Raw genomic sequence first — 21,032 nt, 5'->3', positions numbered from 1 at the left:
ATTTCCCTAATGCGGACAGTTTGTGTTACTACCCTACACAAGCTTTCATTTTCACCCTATTAAACTTTGTGGAATTACACAAAATGTTAACCTCAGATTGGTGATGTTAGTCTAAAAGTTTAAAGACATCACGATGACATAAGATTGATTGTTTTAAACAGATCAAGATTTTTCCAAGCGCTGAGATGCGCAGAACTTAGAACGCGGAGTTAATGAAATGCCTAGGAAATGGCACAGAACATTTGGGGGCGGTCTTTCCATAAAAGTCAATGGCCACACACCAATACATGGATTTGACAGTCAAACTATTACTTAAATAGCAGTCAACTGTTGTCACTGTTGTTATTCCATAGAGGGTCGTGATTCGTTTAGGTTAACTAACAAAACAAGTGGTCTGGTCCTTTTTCCATGATGGAAGCCTCCCGAAATCAACATCCAACATTCCAAAATATAGATATAAGCCTTCAAGTACTCATCTAACCAACTTCTTCAGGGCCAGCCAGGCCCCCTGTCGCCCCCCACGCGCCCTGAAACACAACCCCCATAAGAAGAAGCCCAAATACGACCTGCCCTTGCCCAGTATACATACAAGGTCAGGGGACAACACTGTTTTTTTGTCTTGTAGTTAAACTTGTTTTATGCACAGTTTAAAGGCATAGTTAATCCCAATTACAAAATTACTTAAGTTGCGTTTACATTTAATTTGAAATCCAATGCATCCAAAGTGTACATTAGTCTTTCCTGGTTCATTACATATTTTTTGGTCCCTTTCAGATCACAGCCATGTCAACAGTGGGCGTCAGGCTTGTAAGAGACATGAATTATATGTGAGATTCAGTGAACAAGGCTGGAAGGTGAGATTCCTTCTCTCTTAACTACTCATTGTACTGAATAGATAATCATGAGCTAACATTGTACCACCTTATTTGCTGCAAACACACAGTTAGTATTTTTAGGGAAGCAAGGCATTTGTGTAGGATGTGCATTGTAGAGTATGTTCTTTGCATTCTTTATCATGTATTTCTCAAAGAAAGAGTCTATTCTAGTCATTCATCTAACTTTGTCATTTGATTTCTATGGTGTTTCTCTCCATTAGGACTGGGTATTGGCTCCTACGGGTTACTCTGCCTTCTACTGTGATGGAGAATGCCTCTACCCTCTGTGTTCCTGCATGAACTCCACCACCCACACTATGATCCAACTAGTGGTCAGTATGCACTACTACACCCTCTCTCACATGAACGCTAACATTACTGGTTTCAGTGGGAAAGATGGTAAATGGTTCAGACATTAACGGCAAATATAAAAAACTAAGATACCCAAGTTACCGGAGTCTACAATGACAGACTGTTAATGTAGAGTAGGGATAGTGAGAAGTAACATTCAAGACTGAAGCAATTAGTGGTATACTTTATACTGTACCAGGTTACTACACACACTGATAATACAAAACATTGAGGACACCTGCTCTTTCCATGACATAGACTGACCAAGTGAAAGCTATGATCCCTTATTGATGTCACTTGTTGAATCCACTTCAATCAGTGTAGATGAAGGGGAGTTAAAGATTTTAAAACCTTGAGAGAATTGAGAAATGGATTGTGTATGTCATTCAGAGGGTGAATCGGCAAGACAAAAGATTTAACTGCCTTTGAACGGGGTATGGTAGTAGGTTCCAGGCGCACCGGGTTAAGTGTCACAAGAACTGCAAAACTGCTGGTTTTTTCATGCTCAACAGTTTCCCATGTGTATCAAGAATGGTCCACCACCCAAAGGACGTCCAGCCAACTTGACACAACATGGGCCAGCATCCTTGTGGAAGGCTTAGGGCAGCTTGTAGAGTCCATGCCCTGACGAATTGAGGCTGTTCTGAGGGAAAAAGGGTGTGCAACTCAATATTAGGAAGATGTTCCTAATGTTTTGTGCACTCAGTGTATGTAGTCCTACATGTTTTTAAATAGTACAGTATCACAAACCACAGTACAAAACCATATAAAGTGTGGGCCTGTAGGATCTTTAAATCAACTAAAAGTTGTTTTTTATTTCCAAATGCAGATAAAACAGCATCATTGTTCATGTAATAATCTAATATTAGCATTATAACTTTAGGAAGAGGAAATGGTCATAAAATCAAATAAATGAAAAGACGGAAACCAAAATGTTTTTGAATTACAACTTGTTTTATTTAAAAATGTAAAATTCAGTGCAAAGTAATGTAGTGCATTGGTGTCTAGATCCCTGTTGGGTGGCAAAGTGTCACAAGAATCCTGTGGGGAGAGAAAACAAGAGAATACATTAAATGAATGGGTGTTAACTAATCAGGGTACAACAAAGCACTTCAAGTCCTCAATTCCTTCAAAAGAGAGAAGGAGAAAGGAGTATGGTCCCTGCAGTAGGACTACATGCTGGCCATGAGGTTCTCCAAGTGGTACTCCAGGAGGCTGGAGAGCTCAGTGACCAGAGACTCTGGGTTAAAGTACCAGGCCAGCTGCTGGCCAAACATGTCATCTAGCAGAGCCATCAGCCCGCCCTGAAGAGAACACCACACAACACATAGAAAATGGCTCGGAGTTACTAGCTTATCAAGAGGAGAGAGACAATTAGAAATAGTCCCCCTAAAATGGCATTGGAACCTGGTTAACCATGAATAAGGAAGTAAAAAGGAAGTACACTAAGAATATGGAAGTAAACAGGAAGTAACCTATTGACTCTTACATTGAGCAGCAGCAGGTATCTGTCAGCCTCTGGCTCCATATTGGCAGCAGTGGGCAGGAAGGAGTACAGGAGAGCGTACAGACGCTCCACGAACCCACCAGGGTGCTAAAGGAAACAAAGCAGGAGAGAATAGAAGAGAAGAGGAATTTAAGTGAAACTGCTAATAGAGATATCAAAACATGTACCAGTGAGATGCTACTTACCACCATCAGGGACTTCTGAGCTGTCATTAACCCAAACAGCACCAGCTCAAAGAGGACATCTATCATGTTCACATGATGGATCTAGGACAAGAAAACACGTTTGGAGAAAATAGGAATGATTTCATATAGATCAGCTACTGTGATGTATAAAAGACATGCATGTGGAAGAACTCAGTGAGACTTGAAAGAGTTAATGAACTCACCTTTGCCTCAGCCAGCTCCCTCTCAATGTCATTCCGCTTGGAGGGGTCACTCAGGTAGTCCACAAAGTCCTTATAGGTACGGAGGAACTTGGCCTCGTCCTATGACAAAGAAAAGAGCATCTTAGTGAACAGAACACATATACCCTCAGGGACGCTCTCTTTCCCTTGAAAGAGAATGAGTTATTGAGTTACCATGTGGTTGGCCTGAACCAGTGCGCCCAGGAGGACCTTTCCCGCCACAAACAGATGGTTCCTGCTCAGGGTGGAACCAAGCAGGGTCTAGGGAAGAGGGAAGAGTTAGGGTGAGACATCTTCCTCTAGGAGACAGAACAAGAAGCCACAGAGAGAAAAAGAAAAGTGGGTCCACTCACAGTGAAGGCCTGGCGCAGGGAGACGAGCCTCAGGGCGATGTCCTCCACTCTCTTGGTGGTAAGGTAGAGGCTGTGAAAGGGAGGGAATGGAGCATGTCAACCATTAGAGTCAATGGGGGATAACAGCATTATGACCACTATCCTTCAGCATCTGACAAGCCCAGACTACACAGACATTTAGAGGAACTCACTTTAGCAGAGGAACCTCCCTCTCCTCAGGCAGCAGGTCCTCCTCCCAGCCCTACGACAACAAAACAAGCATTCAAAATCAGTGACCAATGCAATGACATAACAAACAATCGGTCAATGGAAGGATCTTAATGCTCCTAGTCAATAGTATGTGTGTGTAACGTCTGACCTCATAGCAGTTGTGGCCCTCAGGCTCTGGGTCAGAGAACTGCTGAGTGGTGGGCGTAGAGAAGGAGGCAGCCTCCGACCACGCTGAAGAGGAGAGAAGCCCATCCAGCCCCATGTGGAGAGTGGCGTACACCACTGAGACATCAGTCTGCTGCTCAAAACACACACAACACACCTGTTTACCACACACACGTTATTAGAAAACACACCAAATCTAATGCAAAAATGCCCAGTAATGTCTAGTCTATATACATAGGAAATCGTTTATTTACCTGGTAGCAGCCAAGCGTCACGTCCACAGACGTCTCGTGGCGGAGGTGAGACGCATAGTGGGTCACCCTGCCAGCCACACGCTGACAGAGAGAGAATGCATGTTAAGGCCAAATGGAATAAGTGAAGAAAAGCCTAATCTAATACTATTTCAGTAGTATTTACGTCTTACCTGGATCCAAGTGATGGACTGCACTTTGGTGGCACAGTAGGGGATGCCCTCTGGATTAAGCCTGGCTGTCTCCTTGGAGATGGCCCACACCAGTTGAGTCTCCAGGCCTCTCACCCTACTCACATGGTGCATCCTCAGCACCACCTGCTGTTGAGATAAACAACAAGACAACATCAACAAAACCACTTCAGCAATTGCTGTGACACATTTCCATCAAGATCAAATGACTGACAATGTAGATTAGGATTAGGTAGTTACAAAGACACATACCTGGGATCCCCCACGCATGTAGGTGATGATGGGGCTGATGAACTGGAAAGTTCTCCACGCTTTAACCACCGGACCGGCATTGTTCTGCACATTACAATACATTCATGTTGGACACAGTAAACATTGTAACCGTGATGTGACTGTGTGTGTGTGTGGGGGGGGGGGGGGGGGGGGTCTCTTACCCTGATCACAACAGGCCCACAGTACAGGGGGCTGAACCTAATCGGAATCAACTGCCAATTGCCAGTGGCCTCCTAAAGCAGAAAGCAGACAAGAGATTTGTTTAATGTCAAAGAGACACAACTTGAATATCTGGGATATTTTTCAAACATAAAACCCCAAACTTTCAGAAAATTGTACCTCAAGGATAGTCTGCACATCTGGCACATCCTCAAGGATGATAGCAGCATTCTGGACATCAAGGAGGTCTGGCAGCTGTGGAACATCTGGCAAATCATCCAATGGCACATCCAACTGGACCTCATCCAGGACAGTTGTTTCTAAAATTAGGAACATTGGAATGTAAAATAAACAAGTGTTAGGACATAAAACGTAACAAGATTGCTAATACTAGCTGGCTAGGTAGCAAAAGTCACTCGCTTAGCAACAGTTACTGAAGTTAAAGTTAGCTAGCAAGCTAGCTAGCTACAACATCTCTAGCACAAGCATTTTTGCCAAGTCTGAATTATAGAAATACACAACATTTCGCTAATTATAATTTCATTGTTAAACGTAGTAAAATAAGAGTTTTAAACTCCACATACCCTCTTTGCTGTCGCTGTCCACCTGTCGACGATCACGAACCCTGCAAAACAGAAAAGGACAAGAAAAACAAGCCACAAATGAATTTGAACAACCTGTCGACGCAGTAGGCCGCCGACGTCCACGCACTCTCTCCGCCAGTCTTGAAAAGCACCCAGGCATTTTCCAGTCGATATTCTTTCTCAGGTGTCAAAAACCAATCAAGCTTGTTGTCAGCAGCAAACTGAAGTTGTTTTCGCACAGAAAACGTTCCATAGAACGTTGGTTAGATGTCTCTTGGCAACACACGTTCGAAAAGTATTGTTTACAAAATTGCCAACTGTGTCGCCATAGAAAAGAGTTTGGAATTCTATGATTCCCTTTAGAATCCGTTAAAATTGCTTGTCATCATTCTCATCACGTGGTGCTCCTTCGTAGCTCAGTTGATAGAGCATGACGCTTGCAACGCCAGGGCAGTGGGTTCGATTCCCATCACCATACATAAACGACAGCAGCTTTTATTGTAAGTCGCTTTGGATAAAAGCTTCTGATGAATCACATATGTTCTTTTTATATATTCACTTACAATGTAGAGAGAAAAAGGCTCAATTCAAGTGGGAGCTACGAAATTCATGTCCAAAAGTCGTTTTCTTGGCCTGATGTCATTAGAAATTACATAGAATTAAACATTAGCTTGTTCTCTACAATACTATAACATTAATATACTTGTACTTGACAGTGTTGATGAAATAATAACGATCATTTGCTGTGACCATTGCTAGTTTAGACTGCACCGCACTTGGTTGTAAGTGTTCCATATTTGGTGTTGTGAGGTTCAATTCTCAGAGTAAATCGTCGGCAACTTTTCAACCATATATGGTAGAGACATTTGGTTTCGACTATTGTTTTCTGACATAATGTTCTACTGATTGGGCATATTTGTAAACCTTGAATGAATTAAGAATTTGATGGGTGTACACCCTATATATTTTGGCTATTTTGCCACCAGATGCTTTCCTATATCGTTGGTATAATATAAAATACAAATACCAAATATTGTGTTTTATAAAGTCACTAGCTATGTTGGAAGAATGAGACAAACAAGGTGATTTAAAAAAAAAATTGTGTTGTTTAACTCCTGAAAGTCTAGTCTTTGGGCTATAAAGTCTTTTGGAGGACATATTGACCAAATTCAGACAAGGGGGGCCACAGCCCACGAAAAAATCACTGAAGGCTCTACACTACCGGTCAAAAGTTTTAGAACACCTACTCATTCAAGGGTTTTTCTTTATTTTTACTATTTTCTACACTGGAGAAAAATAGTGAAGACATCAAAACGATGAAATAACACATATGGAATCATGTAGTAACCAAAAAAGTGTTAAACAAATCCAAATATATTTTAGATTCTTCAAAGTAGCCACCCTTTGCCTTGATGACAGCTTTGCACACTCTTGGCCTTCTCTCAACCACCTTAATGAGAAAATCACCTGGAATGCATTTCAATTCAAAGGTGTGCCTTCTTAAAAGGGGAATTTCTTTCCTTTTTAATGAGTTTGACTTAATCAATTGTGTTGTGACAAGGTGGGGGGGTATACAGAAGATAGCCCTGTTTGGTAAAATACCATGTCCATATTATGTAAAGAACAGCTCAAATAAGCAAAGAGAAACAACAGTCCATCATTACTTTATGACATGAAGGTCAGTTAATACGGAATATTTCAAGTGTAGTTGCAAAAACAATCAAGCGCTATGATGAAACTGGCTCTCATGAGGACCACCACAGCAATGGAAGACCCAGAGTTATCTCTGCTGCAAAGGATAAGTTCATTAGAGTTACCAGCCTCAGATATTGCTGCCCAAATAAATGCTTCACAGTGTTCAAGTAACTGACACATCTCAACATACACTGTTCAGAGGAGACTGTGTGAATCAGGCCTTTATGGTTGAATTGCTGCAAAGAAACCACTATTAAAGGACACCAATAAGAAGAAGAGAATTACAATAAATTTGTCCTTTGGTCGGGACGCCCAAATTTGAGATTTTTGGTTCCAACTGCTATGTCTTTGTGAGATGCGGTGTGGGTGAACAGATGATCTCTGCATGTGTATTTCCTACCATAAAGCATGGAGGAGGTGTTATGGTGTGGGGGTGCTTTGCTGTTGACACTGTCTGTGAATTTTTTTAGAATTCACACTTAACCCGCATGGCTACAACAGCATTCTGCAGCTATATGCCATCCCATCTGGTTTGGGCTTAGTGGGACTATCATTTGTTTTTATCAGTTATTATAAAAATATTAAACCAATTGTTTTTGTTACTTTTACACCTTTTCCATGGTATCCAATTGGTACTTACAGTCTTGTCTCATCGCTGCAACTCCCGTATGGACTCGGGAGAGGCGAAGGTTGAGAGCCGTGCGTCCTCCAAAACACAACCCAGCCACGCGCCTGTTTAACCCGAAAGCCAGCCGCACCAATGTGTCGGAGGAAACACCATACACCTGGCAACCCTGTCAGCGTGCATTGCGCCCGGCTCGCCACAGGAGTCGCTAGAGCGCGATGGACAAGAACATCCCTGCCGGCCAAACCCTCCGCTAACCAGGACGATGCTGGGCCAATTGTGTGCCGCCCCATGGGTCTCCCGGTCGCGGCCGGCTGCGACAGAGCCTGGACTCCAACCAGGAGAATTCATTTGGTTTTCAACAGGACAATGACCCAACATACCTCCAGGCTGTGTAAGGACTATTTTACCAAGAAGGAGAGTGACGGAGTGCTGCATCAGATGACTTGGCCTCCACAATCCCCCAACCTAAACCAAATTGAGATGTTTTGAGATGAGTAGGACCGCAGAGTAAAGGAAAAACAGCCAACAAGTGCTCAGCATATGTGGGAACTCCTTCAAGACTGTTGGAAAAGCATTCCAGGTGAAGTTGGTTGAGAGAATGCCAAGAGTGTGCAAAGCTGTCATCAAGGCAAAGGGTGGCTATTTGAAGAATCTCAAATATATGATCTGTTTTGATACATTTCACACTTTTTTGGTTACTACATGATTCCATTTGTGTTATTTCAAAGTTTTGATGTCTTCACTATTATTCAACAATGTAGAAAATAGTAAAAATAAAGAAAAACCCTTGAATGAGTAGGTGTTCTAATAGCATTAAGGCACCTCCTGAGGTTTGTGGTATATGGCCAATATACCACCCCTCCTTGGGCCTTATTGCTTAAATAACCCATATCTCTTTTATCACAGGATATGATCATTGACTATATGAAAATGCATGTATGAATGAGTCTGATTTACCGTTTTCAATGGCAGGTTCACCTTCTGAAGCCGGATGAGGTTCCCAAAGCGTGCTGCGCACCCACCAAGCTCAGTCCCATCTCTGTACTCTTCTACGATGACAACAACAACGTGATACTAAAGAAGCATCGCAACATGGTGGTCAAGACCTGTGGATGCCTGTGACACCAGTGGGAGCCCATCTATCTATTCTACATCCTTTTAATCATCTTAATTGCCATTGTTCCAAAAGATACAAACAGGGTAATATAACTTGCAACCAGCAGTTGATAGCAATAATCTGTCAATATGCTGATAAATAGTATGTATCTAATATATTGATTTTGAGTCTGAGAGTGGTATATGAACAACACCCATTGGACTTATAACCATACTTCACTTTTGATTAACTAAACTATTCAAATCTACAGTAATTCAGGTAATTACATCCCCCCCTTCATGTCATATATTCTGTGACCAATCAAAGCTGTAAAGTACTGTATCATAAGTGCAATCAATGCTAAAATTCGACCCTTTTTATGGCTATAATATCTTGTTGAACCATGAACTTCTCATTGTCTCTTTTAGATGTACTAAACATGGTTTGCAAAACTTACACGTTTTTTCTTCTTCTTTAATCATACTTTTAACCAGTACAAGTTAGTAACAATGGAAAATGGCAACAAAAAAAAAAAATGGCCATTTTTGTATGTACAGAGGAACAAATACACAGTGATGTATGTCCTTGTCAACAGATATCTGGAGGACTGTATACTGCTATATTTGTAATAAAATAAACTATACTGAACAAAAAAATGCAACATGTAAAAGGTTGGTCCCATGTTTCATGAGCTGAAATGAAAGATCCCGGAAATGTTCTATACGCCTAAAAAGTTTTTTAGTGAGCATTTCTCCATTGCCAAGATAATCCATCCACATTGAAAGGTGCACCATATCAAGAAGCTGATTAAACAGCATGATCATTACACAGGTGCACCTTTTGCTGGGGACAAAAGGCCACTAAAATGTGCAGCTTTGTCACAACACAATGCAACAGATGTCTGATGTTCTGAGGGATTGTGCAATTGGTATGCGGACTGCAGGAATGTCCACCAGAGCTGCGGCCAGAGAATTGAATGTTAATTTCTCTACCATAAGTCGCCTCCAACGACATTTTAGAGAATTTGGCAGTACATCCAACCGACAAATTTCCTGTACTGCTAGCAATTCAAAATGTAACTATTACTTTTGGGTGTCAGGGAAAATGTATGGAGTAAAAAGTACATTATTTTCCTTAGAAATGTAGTAAAGTAAAAGTTGTCAAAACTATAAATAGTAAAGTAAAGATACCTCTAAAAACTACTTAAGTAGTACTTGAAAGTATTTTTACTTAAGTACTTTACACCACTGTAGGTGCTTCAATAGAGTCTGACGTTCAGGGGTGGTTGGACATATAAGATGGGGTGCTGGTGAGCTTCTGCCCCCATTTTAGGTCGTCACACAAATATTTCCCCACCCATGTCCAGGGGTTTCAGTGTTATGTCCCTTGAAATATATGTACTTTTGGTAAAACTTTGTAAGTAGGCAACAAATACAATCATCTTAAATTGACATGTTGAATTTTTTTGCTATAGTAAATTGTATATTGCGCAAATTTCCCTAATGCGGACAGTTTGTGTTACTACCCTACACAAGCTTTCATTTTCACCCTATTAAACTTTGTGGAATTACACAAAATGTTAACCTCAGATTGGTGATGTTAGTCTAAAAGTTTAAAGACATCACGATGACATAAGATTGATTGTTTTAAACAGATCAAGATTTTTCCAAGCGCTGAGATGCGCAGAACTTAGAACGCGGAGTTAATGAAATGCCTAGGAAATGGCACAGAACATTTGGGGGCGGTCTTTCCATAAAAGTCAATGGCCACACACCAATACATGGATTTGACAGTCAAACTATTACTTAAATAGCAGTCAACTGTTGTCACTGTTGTTATTCCATAGAGGGTCGTGATTCGTTTAGGTTAACTAACAAAACAAGTGGTCTGGTCCTTTTTCCATGATGGAAGCCTCCCGAAATCAACATCCAACATTCCAAAATATAGATATAAGCCTTCAAGTACTCATCTAACCAACTTCTTCAGGGCCAGCCAGGCCCCCTGTCGCCCCCCACGCGCCCTGAAACACAACCCCCATAAGAAGAAGCCCAAATACGACCTGCCCTTGCCCAGTATACATACAAGGTCAGGGGACAACACTGTTTTTTTGTCTTGTAGTTAAACTTGTTTTATGCACAGTTTAAAGGCATAGTTAATCCCAATTACAAAATTACTTAAGTTGCGTTTACATTTAATTTGAAATCCAATGCATCCAAAGTGTACATTAGTCTTTCCTGGTTCATTACATATTTTTTGGTCCCTTTCAGATCACAGCCATGTCAACAGTGGGCGTCAGGCTTGTAAGAGACATGAATTATATGTGAGATTCAGTGAACAAGGCTGGAAGGTGAGATTCCTTCTCTCTTAACTACTCATTGTACTGAATAGATAATCATGAGCTAACATTGTACCACCTTATTTGCTGCAAACACACAGTTAGTATTTTTAGGGAAGCAAGGCATTTGTGTAGGATGTGCATTGTAGAGTATGTTCTTTGCATTCTTTATCATGTATTTCTCAAAGAAAGAGTCTATTCTAGTCATTCATCTAACTTTGTCATTTGATTTCTATGGTGTTTCTCTCCATTAGGACTGGGTATTGGCTCCTACGGGTTACTCTGCCTTCTACTGTGATGGAGAATGCCTCTACCCTCTGTGTTCCTGCATGAACTCCACCACCCACACTATGATCCAACTAGTGGTCAGTATGCACTACTACACCCTCTCTCACATGAACGCTAACATTACTGGTTTCAGTGGGAAAGATGGTAAATGGTTCAGACATTAACGGCAAATATAAAAAACTAAGATACCCAAGTTACCGGAGTCTACAATGACAGACTGTTAATGTAGAGTAGGGATAGTGAGAAGTAACATTCAAGACTGAAGCAATTAGTGGTATACTTTATACTGTACCAGGTTACTACACACACTGATAATACAAAACATTGAGGACACCTGCTCTTTCCATGACATAGACTGACCAAGTGAAAGCTATGATCCCTTATTGATGTCACTTGTTGAATCCACTTCAATCAGTGTAGATGAAGGGGAGTTAAAGATTTTAAAACCTTGAGAGAATTGAGAAATGGATTGTGTATGTCATTCAGAGGGTGAATCGGCAAGACAAAAGATTTAACTGCCTTTGAACGGGGTATGGTAGTAGGTTCCAGGCGCACCGGGTTAAGTGTCACAAGAACTGCAAAACTGCTGGTTTTTTCATGCTCAACAGTTTCCCATGTGTATCAAGAATGGTCCACCACCCAAAGGACGTCCAGCCAACTTGACACAACATGGGCCAGCATCCTTGTGGAAGGCTTAGGGCAGCTTGTAGAGTCCATGCCCTGACGAATTGAGGCTGTTCTGAGGGAAAAAGGGTGTGCAACTCAATATTAGGAAGATGTTCCTAATGTTTTGTGCACTCAGTGTATGTAGTCCTACATGTTTTTAAATAGTACAGTATCACAAACCACAGTACAAAACCATATAAAGTGTGGGCCTGTAGGATCTTTAAATCAACTAAAAGTTGTTTTTTATTTCCAAATGCAGATAAAACAGCATCATTGTTCATGTAATAATCTAATATTAGCATTATAACTTTAGGAAGAGGAAATGGTCATAAAATCAAATAAATGAAAAGACGGAAACCAAAATGTTTTTGAATTACAACTTGTTTTATTTAAAAATGTAAAATTCAGTGCAAAGTAATGTAGTGCATTGGTGTCTAGATCCCTGTTGGGTGGCAAAGTGTCACAAGAATCCTGTGGGGAGAGAAAACAAGAGAATACATTAAATGAATGGGTGTTAACTAATCAGGGTACAACAAAGCACTTCAAGTCCTCAATTCCTTCAAAAGAGAGAAGGAGAAAGGAGTATGGTCCCTGCAGTAGGACTACATGCTGGCCATGAGGTTCTCCAAGTGGTACTCCAGGAGGCTGGAGAGCTCAGTGACCAGAGACTCTGGGTTAAAGTACCAGGCCAGCTGCTGGCCAAACATGTCATCTAGCAGAGCCATCAGCCCGCCCTGAAGAGAACACCACACAACACATAGAAAATGGCTCGGAGTTACTAGCTTATCAAGAGGAGAGAGACAATTAGAAATAGTCCCCCTAAAATGGCATTGGAACCTGGTTAACCATGAATAAGGAAGTAAAAAGGAAGTACACTAAGAATATGGAAGTAAACAGGAAGTAACCTATTGACTCTTACATTGAGCAGCAGCAGGTATCTGTCAGCCTCTGGCTCCATATTGGCAGCAGTGGGCAGGAAGGAGTACAGGAGAGCGTACAGACGCTCCACGAACCCACCAGGGTGCTAAAGGAAACAAAGCAGGAGAGAATAGAAGAGAAGAGGAATTTAAGTGAAACTGCTAATAGAGATATCAAAACATGTACCAGTGAGATGCTACTTACCACCATCAGGGACTTCTGAGCTGTCATTAACCCAAACAGCACCAGCTCAAAGAGGACATCTATCATGTTCACATGATGGATCTAGGACAAGAAAACACGTTTGGAGAAAATAGGAATGATTTCATATAGATCAGCTACTGTGATGTATAAAAGACATGCATGTGGAAGAACTCAGTGAGACTTGAAAGAGTTAATGAACTCACCTTTGCCTCAGCCAGCTCCCTCTCAATGTCATTCCGCTTGGAGGGGTCACTCAGGTAGTCCACAAAGTCCTTATAGGTACGGAGGAACTTGGCCTCGTCCTATGACAAAGAAAAGAGCATCTTAGTGAACAGAACACATATACCCTCAGGGACGCTCTCTTTCCCTTGAAAGAGAATGAGTTATTGAGTTACCATGTGGTTGGCCTGAACCAGTGCGCCCAGGAGGACCTTTCCCGCCACAAACAGATGGTTCCTGCTCAGGGTGGAACCAAGCAGGGTCTAGGGAAGAGGGAAGAGTTAGGGTGAGACATCTTCCTCTAGGAGACAGAACAAGAAGCCACAGAGAGAAAAAGAAAAGTGGGTCCACTCACAGTGAAGGCCTGGCGCAGGGAGACGAGCCTCAGGGCGATGTCCTCCACTCTCTTGGTGGTAAGGTAGAGGCTGTGAAAGGGAGGGAATGGAGCATGTCAACCATTAGAGTCAATGGGGGATAACAGCATTATGACCACTATCCTTCAGCATCTGACAAGCCCAGACTACACAGACATTTAGAGGAACTCACTTTAGCAGAGGAACCTCCCTCTCCTCAGGCAGCAGGTCCTCCTCCCAGCCCTACGACAACAAAACAAGCATTCAAAATCAGTGACCAATGCAATGACATAACAAACAATCGGTCAATGGAAGGATCTTAATGCTCCTAGTCAATAGTATGTGTGTGTAACGTCTGACCTCATAGCAGTTGTGGCCCTCAGGCTCTGGGTCAGAGAACTGCTGAGTGGTGGGCGTAGAGAAGGAGGCAGCCTCCGACCACGCTGAAGAGGAGAGAAGCCCATCCAGCCCCATGTGGAGAGTGGCGTACACCACTGAGACATCAGTCTGCTGCTCAAAACACACACAACACACCTGTTTACCACACACACGTTATTAGAAAACACACCAAATCTAATGCAAAAATGCCCAGTAATGTCTAGTCTATATACATAGGAAATCGTTTATTTACCTGGTAGCAGCCAAGCGTCACGTCCACAGACGTCTCGTGGCGGAGGTGAGACGCATAGTGGGTCACCCTGCCAGCCACACGCTGACAGAGAGAGAATGCATGTTAAGGCCAAATGGAATAAGTGAAGAAAAGCCTAATCTAATACTATTTCAGTAGTATTTACGTCTTACCTGGATCCAAGTGATGGACTGCACTTTGGTGGCACAGTAGGGGATGCCCTCTGGATTAAGCCTGGCTGTCTCCTTGGAGATGGCCCACACCAGTTGAGTCTCCAGGCCTCTCACCCTACTCACATGGTGCATCCTCAGCACCACCTGCTGTTGAGATAAACAACAAGACAACATCAACAAAACCACTTCAGCAATTGCTGTGACACATTTCCATCAAGATCAAATGACTGACAATGTAGATTAGGATTAGGTAGTTACAAAGACACATACCTGGGATCCCCCACGCATGTAGGTGATGATGGGGCTGATGAACTGGAAAGTTCTCCACGCTTTAACCACCGGACCGGCATTGTTCTGCACATTACAATACATTCATGTTGGACACAGTAAACATTGTAACCGTGATGTGACTGTGTGTGTGTGTGGGGGGGGGGGGGGGGGTCTCTTACCCTGATCACAACAGGCCCACAGTACAGGGGGCTGAACCTAATCGGAATCAACTGCCAATTGCCAGTGGCCTCCTAAAGCAGAAAGCAGACAAGAGATTTGTTTAATGTCAAAGAGACACAACTTGAATATCTGGGATATTTTTCAAACATAAAACCCCAAACTTTCAGAAAATTGTACCTCAAGGATAGTCTGCACATCTGGCACATCCTCAAGGATGATAGCAGCATTCTGGACATCAAGGAGGTCTGGCAGCTGTGGAACATCTGGCAAATCATCCAATGGCACATCCAACTGGACCTCATCCAGGACAGTTGTTTCTAAAATTAGGAACATTGGAATGTAAAATAAACAAGTGTTAGGACATAAAACGTAACAAGATTGCTAATACTAGCTGGCTAGGTAGCAAAAGTCACTCGCTTAGCAACAGTTACTGAAGTTAAAGTTAGCTAGCAAGCTAGCTAGCTACAACATCTCTAGCACAAGCATTTTTGCCAAGTCTGAATTATAGAAATACACAACATTTCGCTAATTATAATTTCATTGTTAAACGTAGTAAAATAAGAGTTTTAAACTCCACATACCCTCTTTGCTGTCGCTGTCCACCTGTCGACGATCACGAACCCTGCAAAACAGAAAAGGACAAGAAAAACAAGCCACAAATGAATTTGAACAACCTGTCGACGCAGTAGGCCGCCGACGTCCACGCACTCTCTCCGCCAGTCTTGAAAAGCACCCAGGCATTTTCCAGTCGATATTCTTTCTCAGGTGTCAAAAACCAATCAAGCTTGTTGTCAGCAGCAAACTGAAGTTGTTTTCGCACAGAAAACGTTCCATAGAACGTTGGTTAGATGTCTCTTGGCAACACACCTTCGAAAAGTATTGTTTACAAAATTGCCAACTGTGTCGCCATAGAAAAGAGTTTGGAATTCTATGATTCCCTTTAGAATCCGTTAAAATTGCTTGTCATCATTCTCATCACGTGGTGCTCCTTCGTAGCTCAGTTGATAGAGCATGACGCTTGCAACGCCAGGGCAGTGGGTTCGATTCCCATCACCATACATAAACGACAGCAGCTTTTATTGTAAGTCGCTTTGGATAAAAGCTTCTGATGAATCACATATGTTCTTTTTATATATTCACTTACAATGTAGAGAGAAAAAGGCTCAATTCAAGTGGGAGCTACGAAATTCATGTCCAAAAGTCGTTTTCTTGGCCTGATGTCATTAGAAATTACATAGAATTAAACATTAGCTTGTTCTCTACAATATTATAACATTAATATACTTGTACTTGACAGTGTTGATGAAATAATAACGATCATTTGCTGTGACCATTGCTAGTTTAGACTGCACCGCACTTGGTTGTAAGTGTTCCATATTTGGTGTTGTGAGGTTCAATTCTCAGAGTAAATCGTCGGCAACTTTTCAACCATATATGGTAGAGACATTTGGTTTCGACTATTGTTTTCTGACATAATGTTCTACTGATTGGGCATATTTGTAAACCTTGAATGAATTAAGAATTTGATGGGTGTACACCCTATATATTTTGGCTATTTTGCCACCAGATGCTTTCCTATATCGTTGGTATAATATAAAATACAAATACCAAATATTGTGTTTTATAAAGTCACTAGCTATGTTGGAAGAATGAGACAAACAAGGTGATTTAAAAAAAAAATTGTGTTGTTTAACTCCTGAAAGTCTAGTCTTTGCCACAGTGGGCTATAAAGTCTTTTGGAGGACATATTGACCAAATTCAGACAAGGGGGGCCACAGCCCACGAAAAAATCGCTGAAGGCTCTACACTACCGGTCAAAAGTTTTAGAACACCTACTCATTCAAGGGTTTTTCTTTATTTTTACTATTTTCTACACTGGAGAAAATAGTGAAGACATCAAAACGATGAAATAACACATATGGAATCATGTAGTAACCAAAAAAGTGTTAAACAAATCCAAATATATTTTAGATTCTTCAAAGTAGCCACCCTTTGCCTTGATGACAGCTTTGCACACTCTTGGCCTTCTCTCAACCACCTTAATGAGAAAATCACCTGGAATGCATTTCAATTTCAAAGGTGTGCCTTCTTAAAAGGGGAATTTCTTTCCTTTTTAATGAGTTTGACTTAATCAATTGTGTTGTGACAAGGTGGGGGGGTATACAGAAGATAGCCCTGTTTGGTAAAATACCATGTCCATATTATGTAAAGAACAGCTCAAATAAGCAAAGAGAAACAACAGTCCATCATTACTTTATGACATGAAGGTCAGTTAATACGGAATATTTCAAGTGTAGTTGCAAAAACAATCAAGCGCTATGATGAAACTGGCTCTCATGAGGACCACCACAGCAATGGAAGACCCAGAGTTATCTCTGCTGCAAAGGATAAGTTCATTAGAGTTACCAGCCTCAGATATTGCTGCCCAAATAAATGCTTCACAGTGTTCAAGTAACTGACACATCTCAACATACACTGTTCAGAGGAGACTGTGTGAATCAGGCCTTTATGGTTGAATTGCTGCAAAGAAACCACTATTAAAGGACACCAATAAGAAGAAGAGAATTACAATAAATTTGTCCTTTGGTCGGGACGCCCAAATTTGAGATTTTTGGTTCCAACTGCTATGTCTTTGTGAGATGCGGTGTGGGTGAACAGATGATCTCTGCATGTGTATTTCCTACCATAAAGCATGGAGGAGGTGTTATGGTGTGGGGGTGCTTTGCTGTTGACACTGTCTGTGAATTTTTTTAGAATTCACACTTAACCAGCATGGCTACAACAGCATTCTGCAGCTATATGCCATCCCATCTGGTTTGGGCTTAGTGGGACTATCATTTGTTTTTATCAGTTATTATAAAAATATTAAACCAATTGTTTTTGTTACTTTTACACCTTTTCCATGGTATCCAATTGGTACTTACAGTCTTGTCTCATCGCTGCAACTCCCGTATGGACTCGGGAGAGGCGAAGGTTGAGAGCCGTGCGTCCTCCAAAACACAACCCAGCCACGCGCCTGTTTAACCCGAAAGCCAGCCGCACCAATGTGTCGGAGGAAACACCATACACCTGGCAACCCTGTCAGCGTGCATTGCGCCCGGCTCGCCACAGGAGTCGCTAGAGCGCGATGGACAAGAACATCCCTGCCGGCCAAACCCTCCGCTAACCAGGACGATGCTGGGCCAATTGTGTGCCGCCCCATGGGTCTCCCGGTCGCGGCCGGCTGCGACAGAGCCTGGACTCCAACCAGGAGAATTCATTTGGTTTTCAACAGGACAATGACCCAACATACCTCCAGGCTGTGTAAGGACTATTTTACCAAGAAGGAGAGTGACGGAGTGCTGCATCAGATGACTTGGCCTCCACAATCCCCCAACCTAAACCAAATTGAGATGTTTTGAGATGAGTAGGACCGCAGAGTAAAGGAAAAACAGCCAACAAGTGCTCAGCATATGTGGGAACTCCTTCAAGACTGTTGGAAAAGCATTCCAGGTGAAGTTGGTTGAGAGAATGCCAAGAGTGTGCAAAGCTGTCATCAAGGCAAAGGGTGGCTATTTGAAGAATCTCAAATATATGATCTGTTTTGATACATTTCACACTTTTTTGGTTACTACATGATTCCATTTGTGTTATTTCAAAGTTTTGATGTCTTCACTATTATTCAACAATGTAGAAAATAGTAAAAATAAAGAAAAACCCTTGAATGAGTAGGTGTTCTAATAGCATTAAGGCACCTCCTGAGGTTTGTGGTATATGGCCAATATACCACCCCTCCTTGGGCCTTATTGCTTAAATAACCCATATCTCTTTTATCACAGGATATGATCATTGACTATATGAAAATGCATGTATGAATGAGTCTGATTTACCGTTTTCAATGGCAGGTTCACCTTCTGAAGCCGGATGAGGTTCCCAAAGCGTGCTGCGCACCCACCAAGCTCAGTCCCATCTCTGTACTCTTCTACGATGACAACAACAACGTGATACTAAAGAAGCATCGCAACATGGTGGTCAAGACCTGTGGATGCCTGTGACACCAGTGGGAACCCATCTATCTATTCTACATCCTTTTAATCATCTTAATTGCCATTGTTCCAAAAGATACAAACAGGGTAATATAACTTGCAACCAGCAGTTGATAGCAATAATCTGTCAATATGCTGATAAATAGTATGTATCTAATATATTGATTTTGAGTCTGAGAGTGGTATATGAACAACACCCATTGGACTTATAACCATACTTCACTTTTGATTAACTAAACTATTCAAATCTACAGTAATTCAGGTAATTACATCCCCCCCTTCATGTCATATATTCTGTGACCAATCAAAGCTGTAAAGTACTGTATCATAAGTGCAATCAATGCTAAAATTCGACCCTTTTTATGGCTATAATATCTTGTTGAACCATGAACTTCTCATTGTCTCTTTTAGATGTACTAAACATGGTTTGCAAAACTTACACGTTTTTTCTTCTTCTTTAATCATACTTTTAACCAGTACAAGTTAGTAACAATGGAAAATGGCAAAAAAAAAAAAAAAAGGCCATTTTTGTATGTACAGAGGAACAAATACACAGTGATGTATGTCCTTGTCAACAGATATCTGGAGGACTGTATACTGCTATATTTGTAATAAAATAAACTATACTGAACAAAAAAATGCAACATGTAAAAGGTTGGTCCCATGTTTCATGAGCTGAAATGAAAGATCCCGGAAATGTTCTATACGCCTAAAAAGTTTTTTAGTGAGCATTTCTCCATTGCCAAGATAATCCATCCACATTGAAAGGTGCACCATATCAAGAAGCTGATTAAACAGCATGATCATTACACAGGTGCACCTTTTGCTGGGGACAAAAGGCCACTAAAATGTGCAGCTTTGTCACAACACAATGCAACAGATGTCTGATGTTCTGAGGGATTGTGCAATTGGTATGCGGACTGCAGGAATGTCCACCAGAGCTGCGGCCAGAGAATTGAATGTTAATTTCTCTACCATAAGTCGCCTCCAACGACATTTTAGAGAATTTGGCAGTACATCCAACCGACAAATTTCCTGTACTGCTAGCAATTCAAATGTAACTATTACTTTTGGGTGTCAGGGAAAATGTATGGAGTAAAAAGTACATTATTTTCCTTAGAAATGTAGTAAAGTAAAGTTGTCAAAACTATAAATAGTAAAGTAAAGATACCTCTAAAAACTACTTAAGTAGTACTTGAAAGTATTTTTTACTTAAGTACTTTACACCACTGTAGGTGCTTCAATAGAGTCTGACGTTCAGGGGTGGTTGGACATATAAGATGGGGTGCTGGTGAGCTTCTGCCCCCCATTTTAGGTCGTCACACAAATATTTCCCCACCCATGTCCAGGGGTTTCAGTGTTATGTCCCTTGAAATATATGTACTTTTGGTAAAACTTTTGTAAGTAGGCAACAAATACAATCATCTTAAATTGACATGTTGAATTTTTTTGCTATAGTAAATTGTATATTGCGCAAATTTCCCTAATGCGGACAGTTTGTGTTACTACCCTACACAAGCTTTCATTTTCACCCTATTAAACTTTGTGGAATTACACAAAATGTTAACCTCAGATTGGTGATGTTAGTCTAAAAGTTTAAAGACATCACGATGACATAAGATTGATTGTTTTAAACAGATCAAGATTTTTCCAAGCGCTGAGATTGCGCAGAACTTAGAACGCGGAGTTAATGAAATGCCTAGGAAATGGCACAGAACATTTGGGGGCGGTCTTTCCATAAAAGTCAATGGCCACACACCAATACATGGATTTGACAGTCAAACTATTACTTAAATAGCAGTCAACTGTTGTCACTGTTGTTATTCCATAGAGGGTCGTGATTCGTTTAGGTTAACTAACAAAACAAGTGGTCTGGTCCTTTTTCCATGATGGAAGCCTCCCGAAATCAACATCCAACATTCCAAAATATAGATATAAGCCTTTAAGTACTCATCTAACCAACTTCTTCAGGGCCAGCCAGGCCCCCTGTCGCCCCCCCACGCGCCCTGAAACCCAACCCCCATAAGAA

General features: G+C 41.4%; 2 protein-coding genes and 2 long non-coding RNA genes across 4 annotated transcripts; all 4 read right to left on the bottom strand.

The window, feature by feature from the left end:
* Positions 1–489: 489 nt before the first annotated feature.
* Positions 490–4,973, bottom strand: LOC120022360. The gene is made up of 14 exons (XM_038966253.1): positions 4,922–4,973; positions 4,744–4,815; positions 4,562–4,645; positions 4,292–4,438; positions 4,122–4,202; positions 3,851–4,000; positions 3,684–3,733; positions 3,493–3,562; positions 3,314–3,400; positions 3,122–3,220; positions 2,919–2,999; positions 2,716–2,820; positions 2,174–2,267; positions 490–527 (listed from the first exon to the last, which is right to left on the bottom strand). The coding sequence occupies exons 3-14, from the start codon at positions 4,577–4,579 to the stop codon at positions 490–492; spliced, it is 1,020 nt and encodes a 339-aa protein (XP_038822181.1). The 5' UTR covers positions 4,580–4,645; positions 4,744–4,815; positions 4,922–4,973.
* Positions 4,973–8,764, bottom strand: LOC120022704. The gene is made up of 3 exons (XR_005472625.1): positions 8,606–8,764; positions 5,326–5,366; positions 4,973–5,061 (listed from the first exon to the last, which is right to left on the bottom strand). It is a non-coding gene; the product is annotated as an uncharacterized LOC120022704 (long non-coding RNA).
* Positions 8,765–10,726: 1,962 nt separating this feature from the next.
* Positions 10,727–15,207, bottom strand: LOC120022359. Its single transcript, XM_038966251.1, has 14 exons — positions 15,156–15,207; positions 14,978–15,049; positions 14,799–14,882; positions 14,529–14,675; positions 14,359–14,439; positions 14,088–14,237; positions 13,921–13,970; positions 13,730–13,799; positions 13,551–13,637; positions 13,359–13,457; positions 13,156–13,236; positions 12,953–13,057; positions 12,411–12,504; positions 10,727–10,764 (listed from the first exon to the last, which is right to left on the bottom strand). Exons 3-14 carry the CDS (start codon positions 14,814–14,816, stop codon positions 10,727–10,729), a joined length of 1,020 nt encoding a protein of 339 aa, XP_038822179.1. The 5' UTR covers positions 14,817–14,882; positions 14,978–15,049; positions 15,156–15,207.
* Positions 15,207–19,102, bottom strand: LOC120022729. The gene is made up of 3 exons (XR_005472630.1): positions 18,848–19,102; positions 15,560–15,600; positions 15,207–15,295 (listed from the first exon to the last, which is right to left on the bottom strand). It is a non-coding gene; the product is annotated as an uncharacterized LOC120022729 (long non-coding RNA).
* Positions 19,103–21,032: the final 1,930 nt, after the last annotated feature.

Source organism: Salvelinus namaycush, chromosome 27, assembly GCF_016432855.1.
Source record: "Salvelinus namaycush isolate Seneca chromosome 27, SaNama_1.0, whole genome shotgun sequence".
In the NCBI taxonomy this organism is placed as follows: Eukaryota; Metazoa; Chordata; class Actinopteri; order Salmoniformes; family Salmonidae; genus Salvelinus; species Salvelinus namaycush.
This window is presented reverse-complemented; position numbering and strand designations above follow the sequence as displayed.